At 40.3% G+C, this 17528-nt stretch overlaps 1 protein-coding gene across 3 annotated transcripts in view; it reads left to right on the plus strand.

Annotated features, from left to right (window-relative positions):
• The window catches only part of itpr3 (inositol 1,4,5-trisphosphate receptor, type 3), a 143640-nt gene that overhangs the window by 100281 nt on the left and 25831 nt on the right, over positions 1-17528 (plus strand). For all 3 annotated transcript variants that reach the window (XM_031566798.2, XM_031566797.1, XM_031566799.1), the window contains 4 exons: positions 67-162; positions 4219-4320; positions 7181-7267; positions 12886-12996. In XM_031566798.2, coding sequence (XP_031422658.1) covers positions 67-162; positions 4219-4320; positions 7181-7267; positions 12886-12996 — 396 coding nt within the window. The remainder of the gene's footprint in view (positions 1-66; positions 163-4218; positions 4321-7180; positions 7268-12885; positions 12997-17528) is intronic.

A 17528-nucleotide genomic window follows, 5' to 3' on the forward strand; every position in this document is an offset into this window, starting at 1 on the left:
TATGTATTTTTGAGCATTGGGTTTTTGAGTTATTTATTTCAGCTTTAGAACTCATTCTCATTTCAGGACAATGCCTCCAAACTGCTGCTTGCTTTGATGGAGAGTCGCCATGACAGTGAGAATGCAGAGCGGATCCTGTTTAACCTTCGACCCAAAGAACTGGTTAGAAAATAAGGAATTTTAATAATGATCTATGCTCCCTATTTGTAGAAAACAAAGGAGGGGCAATAACCTCTAAATCCTCAATCTACAGTCAACATTCAACTGAGTGAAATCACCCTGTACGCTAACTCATATGAGATGCAGTAGCAGTAGGCAGTAAGGTGCCAAACATATGCTATGGCGATACATTTCACAAGAACGGTGTGTTTAATCAATTCTGTAAGAAATGAAGGAAGTTTCTTTGTTTCTGATGCAGCAATCTTTATTCCAGTAAAGTGCAGTAACGAAGCACGTAGAACATACTCCGGATTCAGCGGTGTAGGTCTGAACCACAAGCATCTCCAATTCTAGCCATATATACTGTTTTAAGACACCTCCTTGTAATGCAAACAGGTCTGGCAACCTTTTGTTGTTCTGTATGATAATCAAGATTCTCTGACCTGCTGACTGAGATGGTCCTCAATGGCCTACCCCCATTCCCATACTATGACTAATTGCAGTCACTCACACCTTAGTTTGCTTCCTGATCCCAGGTGTCTAAGCAAATCCAGTGTGGGGACCTTTCCTTTGTTACCATGATAAGATTACCATTTTGGATATTATGCTGGCAAACTTTTGGTGGTCACAGCAGCTGCTTGATCATGAATCTTACACTTCACACCACGATAATTAGGTGTTTAATATAATAATCAAGTTATCACTTACTATAAAACAAAGAAAATGTGTTTCAAAGATCCAACTAAGAACAATTTAATCCAGGTAACAATGTCTTGCAGTGCATGCTCAATAGGATTGAGGCTATCAAAATGATTAGACAAATGAGCTGCCTGGGCAGACACAGTAAGTAGGACTATGTACAACACAAATTGAACATCGGGAACTAAGCCATCTCCTCATAACATGGTAGTCGAAGTAACACTCAACACACATCGGATGATTGGTATAAAAAATATATACAGCAGTCAGCAGATGAATGTTCTTTTCTTTTCTAAAATGCGATAGGCCATACGTTGTGTTCGTCATAGGAGAAAAACACATCACTCCTACGCTGTTAGTCAAGTTCAAAGTGCTTGCTGCATTTTTGCTACAGCAGATACAGATGACAAAACCCCACCAGAGCACCCATGGCCATATCTGAAGTCCATGTTTGAGATTTTTTAAATGAAGAAAGATTCATATAGTTTAAAATGTCTTTTTTGTTTACAACATCACTGCATACAAAACGTCACTTCAAAACTTCAAGTTAGCAAATGTCAAAAGGATGAGTTGTTGAATCACCTTCTTCTACCAGCTCGATTTATATGCTAATGTAGCATAATTATCTATGCTACTATTAAATTACATGCAGCCTACACAGTCAAATAAAACAAGTAAGACAGAAAGACAAGACAAACAATTTTACAACATAACAGTCCTGGTTTTAAAAAGCAAGTGTTACCTTCCATCATGAGGGGGAATTCCACTGTTCCATCCATTTTTGGTGTAATTAGACCACCTGTCAATCAACAAAAAATAGATCATCAGTCACCATTTACCTTAGCCAGACATGGCTAGAGGAGCTCTTGTGAGAATCTCAGTGACTTATTAGGACTGACATGACAATTTGAAAATGGACTTTACATCAGGATAACAGTATGCAGCGCTTAACTAGTTTAATGTTAGCTCTGTTTAAGGCTAAGCATTATCAAACATTTGCTAACATTAGCCATCAACAAAATTAGCCAGCAAACTGCAATAGTATCAATCGTCATTCAATCGTCTGTGCTGGATTAAAAAAAGTACATACAAACCTATTTCACTCTAAAATCGAACCGTTTTCTAGTGCTTGTTGAAAACTGCTGGACAGGATGGGTGGCAGAACGACTTTTTTTTTTACTTGTTACATAGCAATTGAGTAAAAGCAAATTCACACATTAGCTGTAAGGTCTGACTTTCGAACCTCACCCCAAGTCTATATTTAGTGTAATTGGTTGTATGCATAATGTCCATTATAGTGTAGTAGTCCACATAACTGGACAGACTGGACTGCATTTGTTAATCAATCCGTATCAGGAAAGTCTCAAAAATCCCCAAATAGATGCAGGGATGTTCACAAATGGTGAGTGGTTTGTAAATTAACGTTTGTTAGTCACCCTTCACTGGCAGCCTTCCAGTGACAGCCTTGGTATATTTAAAAAGTGCTTAACTAACCTTTTTAATTAGCATCTGTCGAATTAGTTCCTTTTCGCAGTTCACTGCGACATAACAGTATGGTACATGACGTCAGTCATGGGTCCAAATCAAAGCATTTATCTATTCACGCCTGAAAGGCCGCGAGATCTGTCAATGCGCGCTCCTGAGCCCGCCCCTCAGGAGTCCATATCTTAGATTGCGCATCAGATCACTCCGTCCCAAGGGCGACCGCCACCGTCGGTGCGTGACCTGCCTCGGCAGGGACCACGCGGAGGGCGCGCTTTCGGGCGAGGCCCCTGTCTGTTCCATCTGTGCTAGCCTCCCGCTAGCTAAGGCTACCAGGCGCCTTGCGTTCTGGAAGCGCAAGGACGCCGAGGAGACTGCACTGGTTCCATCCGGGGCTAACGCCCCCGTAGGACTGAGTGCGTCTCCAGCCTTGGGCTCGGTGAGTGTGAGCAGTAGCTTTGCAGCTGCAGCTCCGCTCCCGGGTCTCTCCCCGTCTCCGCCGCCTGCCAGCCCTGGGGCTGCGGGCAGCGAGGCTGAGGAGCTTCAACCAAGCGGTGTCCAGCCCGAACTCGAGCTGGACATCAGCCTGGATGATGATAGTCTGCTAGACTACTCCGATGAGCACAGCTCAATCGCGGAAGTAATGCAGACAAGCCAAGACGTTAGGATGCGGGTGGATACACCCCCTACCTCGTCTCGGATCCTGGGCCAGCAACTCCACGAGGTTGAGCTGAGAGCAGCCAGCTGCCTCGGGCTCCCTCTCCCTCCCCCTCCCAGTGTGCGGTCCTTGCTGCTGGACGGGGAGTTTTATGCTGGCCCCGCCACGCCAGTTCCCAGCTGCATCCCCTTCTTCGAGGAGGTGCACGAGGAACTGCAGACGACATGGGCGACCCCCTACTCGGGCCGGGCCCCGGTGCCGGGGTTCGCGCTCTACATGCAGCTACACAGGGCTAAGGAGAGGGGCAACCAATACGGCTGCGCTGCTACAGCGCTACCAGGCAAAGCTCCCGACTGAGCTTGCCTTGTCGCTGGGGGAAGATCACCCGTCTGTGGCAGAACTCCGTCGCGCGACGGATCTGTCGCTCAGACTAACTCGGTGAACATCACAGGCACTGGGGAGGGTGATGGGTGCCGCGGTGGCTACCCAGAGATCTCTGTGGCTATCACTGGCTAAGCCTATCCCTAGCGCCGAGGGTATTCACAAAGTGCGTAGAAGCAGCCATCGCCCCGTTACGTCTACGCGGCTTACGCCTTTACAATTATTTGGACGACTGGTTAGTTGCTTCTCATTCAGAGGCTGCAGCGGTGCAGGACGGCCATCTAGTGGTGGCGCACCTGTATCGACTGGGCTTTGTGATAAACAGGGAAAAAAGCGTTCTGTGCCCAAGGCAAATTACGCATTTTCTAGGCATGATTCTAGACTCCACCTCCATGGAGGTCAGGCTGTCTCAAGAACGAATAAATGCCATCAAAACATGCGTGCGCCAACATCTTTGCAACCACTACCATAATGACAACCTATTGGATTGACATGATACCAAAACCAACAACAATTCAGGGTATGTCAGTACAGTATATTTAAAAGTTAAGACCATTATGGTCTGTGATCGCTAGACAGTCCAGAAGGTTTATATAAAATATTTTAAGGATAATTTCTGTGTTTATGCCCTGAGGATGTAGAGTCTTTAAAATCAAAATCCCAAAACATGTTCCCTGTAATACTCTGATAGGACTTCACTGTCTATATAGTGTTCCAAGGACAATTAGTTATGTGGCTTTCCAATCTGTGTCAGGCTAAGGACAAGATAACATTTTGACCGTCTTTTAAGAAGCTTAATTGTCTTGTAATTATAAATATTTGTGCATGACTACCCACAGGTTGAGGTTATCAAGAAAGCATACCTGCAGGAAAGGGATTGTGAAGAAGGAGAGGTTTCGCCACGAGAAGTTGGACACAATATATACATCCTAGCCTTGCAGGTACACCAGAGCCTCCATGGACCTCAATGTTTCACTCCAATCTGACTCAACCCAAACGTGACATTTGTTTTTTGTGTGTGTGTAACTGTTACTGTGCAAACTTAATGTCACACCACATTCCAAGCAACACTCACATATAAATGTGGAATGAAAGAAAGTGAGTAAGGGCAACTTTTCTAAATGCTTATTTATGAATGTGTATTTGCTTTGTACATGGATGTGCCCCAACCTAAATCAATTGACAAGATTGAAATTTGTAAGTTTGGAATTTGGCCGCTAGAATAAATTCTTTCCGGACATCGGGCCGGCAAGAAAACCAAACCCTTTTGGAAACCCTGGTACAGTGACACATTTTTATCCGAAAAATTAAGGGAGTCCATTTTAAAAATGAAGGGCTCCCAGATATGCATTTAAGGATTAAACAACAGTTAGTTTCGGTTGAACAATGTATTGATTTCTGATTGGACAAGCGGACCTCCTGACACAAACACATTCAGTCTACATTCCATGCACTTTACCCTTTCAATCCTATGACATCCACATACACTTTAACCATTCAATCCTATGACATCCACATTTACTTTACCCATTCAATCCTATGACATCCACATGCACTTTAACCATTCAATCCTATGACATCCACATTTACTTTACCCATTCAATCCTATGACATCCACATTTACTTTACCCATTCAATCCTATGACATCCACATTTACTTTAACCATTCAATCCTATGACATCCACATTTACTTTACCCATTCAATCCTATGACATCCACATTTACTTTACCCATTCAATCCTATGACATCCACATACACTTTAACCATTCAATCCTATGACATCCACATTTACTTTACCCATTCAATCCTATGACATCCACATTCCATTCTTTCTTAATAAGCGAGAGAGATGCGAGGCAATGATTTTTTGAACATGACTAGACACCCAGAAAAGCTGATCAACTGTGCACTGTTAGCAGCAGTCACACTTCACTGGGTGCTCTGTCCAGGGTTATGTACAAACTAATGTGGAAGTAACTTAGCCTCAACTTGGCTCCAGTGAGTTGAGGCCCCGTCACACCATGACGTTCTGTGGTCAACGTTCTATGATGTTAGAGGAAACGTTGGTAATCGTCCATGGTCGCTGGTATTGCGCCAGAAGAGCTTTGTGTGAAAGCTGGTGAACGCTGTAGTCGTCGGTAATCGTCGGTGATCGGAGGAGAACGCTGGTCCAAAAAAAAGTTTTGAACATGCACAAAAGTTCTCATGGAGATCAGCGTTCTTCAATGTTTAATTTAAACGCTGGAGAACTTTCGTGGAACGTTTTATTCACTTTGCACGCATTTGGCTATCATAGTCAGTCGTTGGGTAGGGTAGACTGAGTACCTACAGTTGATGCACCCGAAATAACTTGTGTGCACAGCAATCCTGAGACGTGATTTTTAGTTTGGACATGCCTACTAACGTCCTCTTTGATCCAGGGAAATTTGAACACCTAACCCATCTCTCGTAGGAAGATATCAGCGAAAGTTTTTTCACCAAGGGAAGATCTTGATTTTATCATGTCCCTTCTACAATTAATATGTTATTAACCATACGTGATCAACAAACGCAACTTACATCATTGCAAACGTTATTCTGTGCACTATACATCCACATATTCAATGCTATCATGTCATGCAAGGTCATTCCATAATCTAGCGAAAAGCGGAGTGGAGGGTATATGCAGCATGAAGTAGATGTAGGCCTACTGAACTTGAACATAGCTGAGCACTGGTATAGCTGGTGCTGTTCCATGGCAGATGGATATGATATGAAGACTCTTGTGACATGGACAATGTGTGTGGATGTGTTCATGTTTTCTAATAATGAACATTGAAAAACACAAATTCAGTGTCAAATTTAAATAATTTATTTTAATAACATAAAACCCCAGGAATAATGCCCGTTATTTCGTAAATCACAGTAATAATAACAGTAAATCTTCGTCCGAAGACATTGCTAGTGAAAGAGGCTTTGTATTCTTCTTACTTTCAGCAGCATTTATCATCTTCTTACTTACAGCAGCGCTAGTAGCATAAGCCCCCCTCACACCTTTTCGTGGTCTTGGAGGCATGATCAACTGAATCCACTATGATTTTCCAGCGTTTTATACCCGTTTGACCATAAAACCCACACGCCAGCAAAACGCTTTTCTGTCATTATTCACACGTGAATTACACGCTTAAAACGCTCTTCTAAGGTTGACTTATCGTTTGTCGCGCTGGAGTGACACGCCAACACACGTTTGTCGCGGACCAGTGACACGTCACTTGGTCGGTGTTACACACTCCTCATGCTTCAGTCCCACGCTAGTCATGTGTCAGTCCTACGATATTCTTTCGTTAGTAACACGGCAGATGTGTCCACATCGCCCTAGAACGCTCGAAATTGAACGATTAGAAAGTTCAGAGAACGTTGACCAGAACGTCATGGTGTGACGGGGCCTTTACAGTATTCGTTGCTTGACAATACTTAAATCTGAATGCTCCGGTTGGAACTAGTTTTGTGTGGAGAATACACATTTAATGAAATCACAATCTGTAAATCACAGAAATCACAATCTGTAAATCACAAAAATCACAATCTGGTGTGTTAAATATCTGTGGGGCTGGTAAAGGATGTATCCCACGGCTGTGATAACCCACAGACTCATTCCTACAGCTGAATCACAGCCATGGGGATATCCTTTACCAACCCCACTCTCACTCCTGACGGTTTCTGCTCATTTGTTGGATCTACTGCCATATATAATTGTAACTGCAGAGGGTTTTACACATCAGCAGTTTGATGTTTGATGTTTGATCTTTCTCTCTGGCAGTTGGCACGGCACAATAAAGTCTTGCAGGGTCTCCTGAAACCACCCAAAAAAAACAAGGAAGATGGAGAGGAAGGCATCAGTTCCATGGTAGGCTGTCACTTTAAAAACACTGTTTGTATTCATGTTTGTATCTTCAGTAGTGTCCTTGTCTTTGAAAGTAAATCCCATTTTCCTAAATTAAAATAGAACTAAAATACCAGAAATATAATAAGAAATAGGCATGGTTAATGTGGTAGCACTTTACAGATTGGTAATGAGTGGCTTATATCATGGTAATGAATGGGGCAAATCATGGGAACATGGGCATGGCCATTGCTGTCATCAGGGCTATAAAACACTGAATTACCTGTTTCCATTTCATTTCTCTGAATTGAATAGAAGTGGGTCATATTATGGTAATGGCTATGACTATAAGTGGGTCATATTATGGTAATGGCTATGACTATCAGTGGGTCATATTATGGTAATGGCTGTGACTATAAGTGGGTCATATCATGGTAATGGCTATGACTATAAGTGGGTCATATCATGGTAATGGCTATGACTATAAGTAGGGTTGGGTACCGAGAACCGGTACCAATATGGAACCAGTTCCAATACAACCGGTACCTACCCGGACCGAAATGCAACGCAGATTTCGGTGCTTCATTTCGGTGCCTGAGCCAATTGAACACAGTCGCTAGGCAGAATCCGTGGGGCACATGTAAAACTGCCCCAGCTCCCAATGTAAACTTTGTCCTGTGTCGCTCACGCTCATTGGTGTTTTCATAGCAACAGTCTTATGACAGTGAAGAGCAAGCACAAACAGAACTAGCCATCAACCTTTTAACAGAGAAAATACCGAAAGGTAAACGGTCAAAAGTGTGTCTGTATTTTGCACAAAAAGATTCAAACATCGCGACGTCCAGCAAATGCAACAAAACAATTGCGTGAAAAGAGGGGAGAGAAGGCAAGAGTCAAAGGCAGATCAGCAACCGAAGACTGAAAGATGACAGCTAAACTTAACATACGGTAGTCTCTTAAAGGGGCAGTACACATTTTCTCGTACTCAGTGTGTTCAAGTAACAAGATTAACTATAAACAAGATAGAAAAGATAGGTATAAACAAATCATAAAATGGTGAAATTTCATGAAATAAATGCAAACAAAATAATACATTTTTGACTCCAAAGGCAAATATGCTCATATTTTTGCAAAAGAAGTTTGAAGCTGTTTTTTGTATTTATTTATATTTATTTAAGTATACTATAAACTGTTGTTTACAGTTAATCTAATGTTCATAGTTTGAAGTTAAAAAGTTTGAAGCTCTAGTTTGAAGCCAAGTGTTTTGTATGTATTTATATTTATAATATACTTTAAACAGTTAATATATTGTTCAATTTGAAGAAAAAAAATTGCCTTGGCAATAAAAAAAGCCTTTCTTTAATGTCGTCAATTGTCGCTTTGTGCTTTAAAAAAAAAAAAGTATCGGTTCAGCACCGGTATCGGACAAAACCCAAACGATACCCATCCCTAACTATAAGTGGGTCATATCATGGTAATGGCTATGACTAGCTTTGAACATTTATAGTGGTCCAAAAACTGATGTATTGCAAACGTTGAATCTTTGATTTAATTGTTTATTTTGATGAAAACATGGTAAGAGTTTGACATAATACATACAAATATACACAACTATTCAACACCACTATTCATTACAGTGATTTAAAGTTAAATCACAAGATGATACAGGAGCATGCACATTTTAACATCATCCATACAAGCCAAAGCTATACTCATTACTCAGTAAAAAGAAATGGACACAAATAGACTCAAATATTCATAAAAACAAAGCACTTGTATATTTTATGTATATTTTTACCCTTTCAGTCACATTCTTGCCTGCTAGCCGTTTAATCCTTGAACCTTCAATTTCAGTTAGCCGATGCACTACTTGCACCTTTTTTAATCTGTGTGCAGTGGGGGAAATGGTGTGCACCAAAACACTCTGTCAATGTTCACATTCAGATATCACTTCATACAAAATGCAATGGACCAATCAACAAATATTCTTGTTAATTATGCATGAGGCATGAATTTTCTTCTTATTTTAAGTTGTATTGCCTAAATGTGAACATTGAGAGGACTTTGATTTTGGCAAGCACATATTTCTTCTCGCACACATACATAGCACACATTCAAATTTATGTTCACTGTCTGAAATGTTAGTGTCAAATTGTTATGATTTTGTTTCCTTTGTCAGGCTTTTCACGGATTTGTCATTGCAATAAACGAGTTGAGCTGAAGTTTGTGTGAAGCATCAGTTTTTAGACCATTATTCAAGGTTAGTCATATGGCAACTACAGATAAATTAAATATAAACAATACAGTAGGCCTATTTTACAGCCCTGATACCATGCAATCACCATGAAAGTGATTTCTGGGCAATTGCTGTATCTTCCCATTTCAGTACTACATTTAAAACCTCACTATTACTACTACATTTAAAAATAAATTTCATATGAACTTCAAAATACTGCCATTTTGTTACAGACTTGTTACCACAGTAAATGGTGGATAATTGTTTATAAACAGCTTGGAAACTATAATTTTGTACAACTTATTTTTTTACCAATTTTTTACAACTTATTTTTTTACCCACTTACTTGGGATCTGTAAAGTGCTGCCGTAATATTGTAATTCATTATTATTTCGAAAAATAATGTATTTAAATGGAATATCTACATAGGTGTACAAAGCTGCAGTCTCTGTTACCATCATCCCTGTATCAAAGAAATTGTGTTGGCTAATCCTAAATGCTCATGTTTAAATGGCCTGTTCCAAATGAATGTTCCTATTTCATTTGAGGGAAGAAACTGTGCACTCAAAGTTTTGAGTTTGGATGGAGTGTGATAATATTCCAACAGAAATGTAGTATGTATATTTTATTTTGGTATTACATTTGCATTTTACATTTACAATTAGTCATTTAGCAGACGCTTTTGTCCAAAGCGACGTACAAGGGAGAGAACAGTCAAGCTAAGTGCAATAAAAAACATGGTGTAACAATAAATACTACTTTACATAAGAATTAGAAAAATTACCTAGAAAGGAAAAAGAAGTGCAGGAATGTAACTGCTGAAGTGCAAGTTAAGCGCTAGTCAAGGTGCCAGTTAGGAAGGGAGGTGCTCTCTGAAGAGTTGGGTCTTCAAAAGCTTCTTGAAGGTAGAGAGGGACGCCCCTGCTCTGGTAGTACTAGGCAGTTCGTTCCACCAACGTGGAACTACAAATGAGAATAGTTTGGATTGCCGTGCTTGCACAGACGGCAGTGCCAAATGACGCTCACTAGACGAGCGCAGCGTCCTGGGTGTAACATTTGCCCTTACAAGAGCATTTAGGTAGGTGGGAGCAGAACCAGCAAGCACTCTGTAGGCAAGCATAAGTGACTTGAACTTAATGCGAGCAGCTACCGGCAGCCAGTGGAGCTCAATGAGTAGCGGGGTGACGTGTGCCCTTTTCGGTTGGTTGAACACCAGACGCGCCGCCGCGTTCTGGATAATCTGTAATGGTTTCATCCCCCAGGCCGGCAGGCCCGTTAGGAGGTATTAGTTGTAGAAGGATTATTCAAGTCATTGCACAAGGAGGTCCACTCTTCGTTACTGGACATAAGACCTCGGTCCTGTTCCCAGTTAGCTTTGAAACGGAGGAAAGCATTTGTGGATTTTAATGTTGCTAGACACCCAGAGAAGCTGATCAACTGTGCACTGTTTGCAGCAGTCACACTTCACTGGGTGCACCATTTGTTTGTTTATGCGTTTATTTGAAAAGGAACAGTGTACATTGATAAACGTTTCCAATTTTTGTTTTTAATGCACCGGAATTAGCTAGGTTAGCTAGTTTTCATCCGTTGTCCCTTGGAAATAAAAGAAAGAAATAACAATACAAAAAATATAAGTCAAAGAAATAATAATAAGATAAGATAAGCAACAGTTTGACAAAACAGTGCAGTTATGATAACAAATTGTAAAAACCAGACAGACAGACCTACAAGGTGTTAGACATAAAAATAAGTTACAGTGTGAGTAATGCAGTGGCCTAATTATGGTTGCAGGTTTGGTTATTTTGTATCCATTTTTTAAGTTTGTTTTTGAACACTGAAATACTGGCACACTCCCTTACATCAGTAGGAAGGGTATTCCAGTAATTAGAGGCGCGTACTGAGAAGACTGTCTGTCCAAACTTACTGTGTCTATACTGTATAACACAGTCTCCCCTGGTGACTGCCCTAGTTGCCAAGCCATTGCCATCCTTCAGCTTTATAAACTAATTTAATGGTGGAGGTGCCAGCCCATGTAATATTTAAAAAATGAGACAGGCATCCAAAAACTGTAAGAAACCGTCAAATTGTAATAAGTTATACTTTGTTGTTATATGGCAGTGGTGATAGCTGATCTGGTCTAGAGGTTTTAAGGTCTGCTTGTAGAGGGTCTTTATTGATTTCAGAGTTGTTGTACTTGCTTGTGACCAGCTTGTGTAACAGTACGAGATGTGAGAAAAGATCATGGCATGCATACAAAGTTTGGCTGCCTCTGTAGTTAAGTACGGCCTTACATGTCTAAAATTAGCCAAGTTAAATTGAATGGTATTGGCCACCTTTTTGACATGTTTTTTAAATGTTAAATTGCAATCTAAAATGATCCCCAGATATTCAAAATCAGATACAGAGTGACAGTGTTCGTTGCGTGTTGAGTTAGTACTTTATGCTTACTCCAAGGTTTCCTTATGCATTGAAGCTTGACTGTTGCTCCTCACTTGTAAGTCACTTTGGATAAAAGCATCTACCAATTGAATAAAAGAAAATGTTATGCAAAGTGCAATGAGTCAAAGTGTATGTCAGGATTTGATTCATCCCTGTTCCCTCTCTTTTGCTCCTCCATTGGCCATTTCTCTGGAGCCATTCTAACCTGAAATGCTACCATTTTGCAATCAGTACACTTTTTTTTATGGATAAAATAGAAATTATGGATAAGCATAAGCAACATCTTATTACATATCCCCCTGGAGTCTGAGGCCTGACAACCACTTTTTAGGTAGTTTGACATGCCTTGACATTCTTATATATTTCACCCATTTAAAAACACTGATCCAAATGTGTTATATATGCTTTCATTTAGCACAAACTCAGCACCAATAATCTGTTTTCATCCGGACTTTGCCATAAAACACAACAATCTTTCAGTCTAGACCTATATAGAGACTTGATGGAATTAAAACACAATGCAACCCTCTGTAGTTGAGGTGCAGATGAAGGTGCTTTAGTGATTTTGGCATAAATCAAATCAAAAATCAAAACCAGCCTGCTAGAAGCATACTTCTTGGCACCAGCAGTTTATTAAAACCTTTTAATTGGTTGCAAACCCAAACCATAAAAGTATGAATTGAAAGTGCAGTGTTGGATATACAGTATGTTACAACAAGAATGCATGAAGATGAATGGCAAAATAAATCTGGACTGCTGTCAGTCCCTCACCAAATATTTAATATATTTACAGTGACAATAACAATCGCTGGTCTTATTCAATCTCAACAAACATATAGGTTTCCTCTTGCCAAACACTACTTGTCATCAGAATCAGAATCAAAATCATTACATGTAATACAGGTCAGAATTTCCATATTTAGGATATTATGATGGTAAAGTGTGTGTTTTTGTTTGTGTCCCTCAGTTGAACCTGAACAACAGGCAGCTGTCCCAGATGCTGAAGTCCAGTGGCCCCGTGGAGAAACCAGAGGAGGAGCCACTGGAGCATTATGACATGCACACTTCACAAATTGAGGTAGACTGCAAACGCTGGAGAAATCTCATTCATCTACCTTTTCAAATTCTTTCCCACATATTATACACCTGTGGGTGTGATTGGTACCAGCCTCACATGGGATTACCTGAATATGTAGGTACCTTACCTTGTGGGCAGGGGCCGGATAAATGTGGGTGCAATTGTGTGTAAATTGTGATACCGTCTTCGCAAGGGCCACAAAGACATGTTGGTACTATCCTGACAACAGCACCAATATGTTGGTAATCTCATACGATTGGATAGGCATCAACCATTCAACACAAAGGCAGATAAATTAAATTGAACACCTAGGGGGCACCACACAAAGGGTAGTGTCCTCCACAGTGGTCAAAATAAAGATAATCCACAAATCAGTCTCTTTAAATGTATCAATCTCATTAAATATATTAAACTCAATATATTAAAATCAAATTGGAACTCTGATTAATAATTAAATGAATGACTACAACCAAAGTTACCTTATTAGTTTAGTTTGGAGAAAACATCTGTAGAGATGTGGCTTTTGTCCAGGAGTGGTTAAAGTAGCATCGGGTTACAGTACAGGCTGACTGTTGACGTAGGTTCCGGATTAAACCATACGCAATTCCCTGATTAAAATCAACACAATGGAAGAAATCCAGGTGTACCTACACACCTAATAAAAAAAATTACTTTTCACAGCATAATTATTTCATGATCTTTTTAGACAAAAATAATAATGACATTCATACTCGTACAAACCCGTACGTACCCCAACGTGTGCAGAATTAATAGAACTTGACTTGAGAACAACTGTGTACAGTTTCTTAAATATTAAAAAACATCAGAGCATGTCAGAACTACTATTATTATTTCGCCTATGTCACTTATTTATTTATTTATTTATTCACTTACTTATTTACCATTCTTTGGGGTGGGCTATGAAGCGCATCCTTACTCACCAGCACAGACATGATACTCATCAACCAATCACAGAGGTCTTTGAAAGCAAGCTTGTGCATAAGATTTGACGTCAGCCATAGCAACAGTGTTTTTCTCTTAGTTTAGGAGCTCTCACTTCTCCATAGCAACAAAGCTTTCTCTTAGCTTAGGAGTTCTCACTTCTCCATAGCAACAGTCTTTCTCTTAGCTTAGGAGCTCTTGCTTTTCCTTAGTAAAAGTTGGTTTCAGCAGCTTTGTGAATAGAATTTAGGAGAAAATGTTTGGTAGAAATTTGTAGTGCGACAAAAGAGTATTTGTAGTGGTCAAATAAAAGGCTTTGTGAATATGGGCACTCTGTTTTGGATCGTGTGGTGAAATTTAACTTGGGGAATAATTTAGGGAATTTTGCTGCATCTTCCATGGTGTTGTCTTAATTGTTTCACTGATTTTGTTCTCCCTCCAAGGTGTTGACACTCAGTAACACATTTACCACACATATAGATCATGTGACCTACTCAGTGCCACTCTGTCTTTGGGTACTTATGGGCTGAAGTGGAATAAAGTATTTGAAGAGAGAAGTAGTAAGCCAGATTGATATAAATAACACCAACAGACAAGTGTCATTTCGACAGAATAGATTACCTCTGTTACCTCTGATTACAAATATAAAAGAAAAATCTGTATTTATAACATTTGAAGCCCAACTTAATTAATACCACTTTAAATAAATATGATAAAAATGTGGTTCAATACATCCACAAGTATTTCAGTATTGTGACAGGCCACCATTAATGATGAAAGGATATGTAAAAGAGATGTTGTGACAGGCCACCATTAATGATGAAAGGATATGTAAAAGAGATGTTGTGGGTGGTATGGGATCTGGTGCTTTTCAAACTCTTTCACCATCATCAACATCTCTTTCTTCCCATTTGAGGTCCGAACTCTCCACTTGTGAGGTGGTGCTGCAGCCTGTCCACTGATCTCCTTCACAAACTGATCCCCTGCTTCCCACTGCCCATTCCCACATAACTATTTTGTCCAGTGTTCTTCTACACATTGCTTGCAATGCATCACACACACATACATTGATTGCCTGCCCACTCGTTACCTTGCTAATTTGTTTTCATCAGAAGCGTCCTCTCAACCTTATGTTAGAAACCCTATGCGTACAATAAAACCCCAAATATGTCGTAAGGCTGTTATTTTATTTTTGTACGCTGCCTCTACACTCTCCTTAACTGCACCCTGCAATTTGTAAGTATGCATGTACTTCTGCGCCATGTCTGAATTATCTGCTTGTCTTCTGATTCTCTTACCTCACTTCCCTTCCCCCCCCAACCCCCCATTTCAAGCCATCAACCAGGCCAGCCTCAAGCAGATGGCTCTCCCCTCTGATCTGGGATCTGCTCAAAGTTTTTCCTTGCCACTGTCGCCTTGTGCTTCAAGATTCAAAGTTCAAGTTTATTTATATAGCACATTATAATACACCGAGGTCATTCATTGTGGTTTATACTTTCAGCTTAAGAGACTTACACACATATATTACATACATACACCTACACACACATATATTGATTGCCTGTCCACTCGTTACTTTTCATTGTGGTTCATACTTTCAGCTTAAGAGACTTGAAACTTGAAATATGAAATAAACAGCAATGCAAAGATGAAAAATTAGCCATTCCCAATTTCCAACAGCTCAAAGGCTAAGCAGCTCAAAGGCTGAGCAGCTGGAGACACTGCATGTCAAGGCAGCATGTATATGGCTTAAGATGCAGCACTGACCTCTGCCATCAATAGCAGTAAATTCAGACATGAAGGCTATGTTTTGTTCTGTGTGTTGATGTTGATGTTGATGTTGTTATGTCACTGCTGTACTGGGTGGAGTTTACTGTAATATTTTAGATATTTTAGTCTCTCTTTAAAAATGTCCTTTTAATCTTCGCTTTCCTGCATTCTCACAGATTTGCCTGTTCTGACATTCCTCCATGGTGCTTGATTTGACCAGAAATTAGTTTAGCCTTGACAGGTGCTATAGTATCAAGGACCCTGAGTATTTTAGAGTTAAAGTGACTAAGATCCGAAGATTTTGCTGTTATTCTTGATGTCATAGCTATGGCATCATAGCTATGGCATCATGGCATCATATGGAGTGCTGGCTAGGGATGGGAATCGATGATCGATGTTAAGACCCCATACAATTGCCCCATACAATTGCCGAAACACTGATTTTGCCGGCCGCGCAAGACGTGTAGAATAATGATAGGGGCTAAACTCAGCGCAATACCTACACTACCGTTCAAAAGTTTGGGGTCACCCAGATAATTTCGTGTTTTCCATGAAAACTCACACTTTATTTATCAAATGAGTTGCAAAATGAATAGAAAATATAGTCAAGACATTGACAAGGTTAGAAATAATGATTTCTATTTGAAATATTAATTTTGTTCTTCAAACTTTGCTTTCGTCAAAGAATGCTCCATTTGCAGCAAGTACAGCATTGCAGACCTTTGGCATTCTAGCTGTTAATTTGTTGAGGTAATCTATAGAAATTTCACCCCACGCTTGCTGAAGCACCTCCCACAAGTTGGATTGGCTTGATGGGCACTTCTTGCGTACCATACGGTCAAGCTGCTCCCACAACAGCTCAATGGGGTTGAGATATGCTGACTGCGCTGGCCACTCTATTACAGACAGCATACCAGCTGCCTGCTTCTTCCCTAAATATTTCTTGCATAATTTAGAGGTGTGCTTTGGGTCATTGTCCTGTTGTAGGAGGAAATTGGCTCAAATCAAGCGCTCTACACAGGATATGGCATGGTGTTGCAAAATGGAGTGATAGCCTTCCTTATTTAAAATCCCTTTTACCTTGTACAAATCTCCCACTTTACCAGCACCAAAGCAGCCCCAGACCATCACATTACCTCCACCATGCTTGACAGATGGCATCAGGCACTCTTCCAGCATCTTTTCACCTATTCTGCGTCTCACAAATGTTCTTCTGTGTGATCCAAACACCTCAAACTTTGATTCGTCTGTCCATAACACTTTTTTCCAATCTTCCTCTGTCCAATGTCTTTGTTCTTTTGCCCATATCAATCATTTCTTTTTATTGGCCAGTCCCAGATATGGCTTTTTCTTTGCCACTCATCAGGCCAGCATCCCAGAGTCGCCTCTTCACTGTAGACGTTGACACTGGCGTTTTGCGGGTACCATTTAAAGAAGCTGCCAGTTGAGGACCTGTGAGGCATCTATTTCTCAAACTAGAGACTTTAATATACAGTGCCCTCCACAATTATTGGCACCCCTAGTGAATATGAGCAAAACAGGCTATACAAAAATATGTCTTTGCTGTTTATCCTCTTGGTCTTTCACTCAGAATATTCACAAAAATCTTACCTTTTCATTGAAGTAAAACTATTGAAAGAAAAAAAAACTGTTGACATTAAATAAATATTTGTCCCCAAAACATGTGTGCCACAATTATTGGCACCCCTTAATTTAATGTTTTGTGCAGCCTTCCTTTGCCAAGATAACAGCTCTGAGTCTTCTCCTATAATGCGTGATGAGGTTGGTGAACACATGGCACGGGATCTGAGACCATTCCT

This window comes from Clupea harengus, chromosome 4 (assembly GCF_900700415.2).
Source record: "Clupea harengus chromosome 4, Ch_v2.0.2, whole genome shotgun sequence".
Lineage (NCBI taxonomy): Eukaryota > Metazoa > Chordata > Actinopteri > Clupeiformes > Clupeidae > Clupea > Clupea harengus.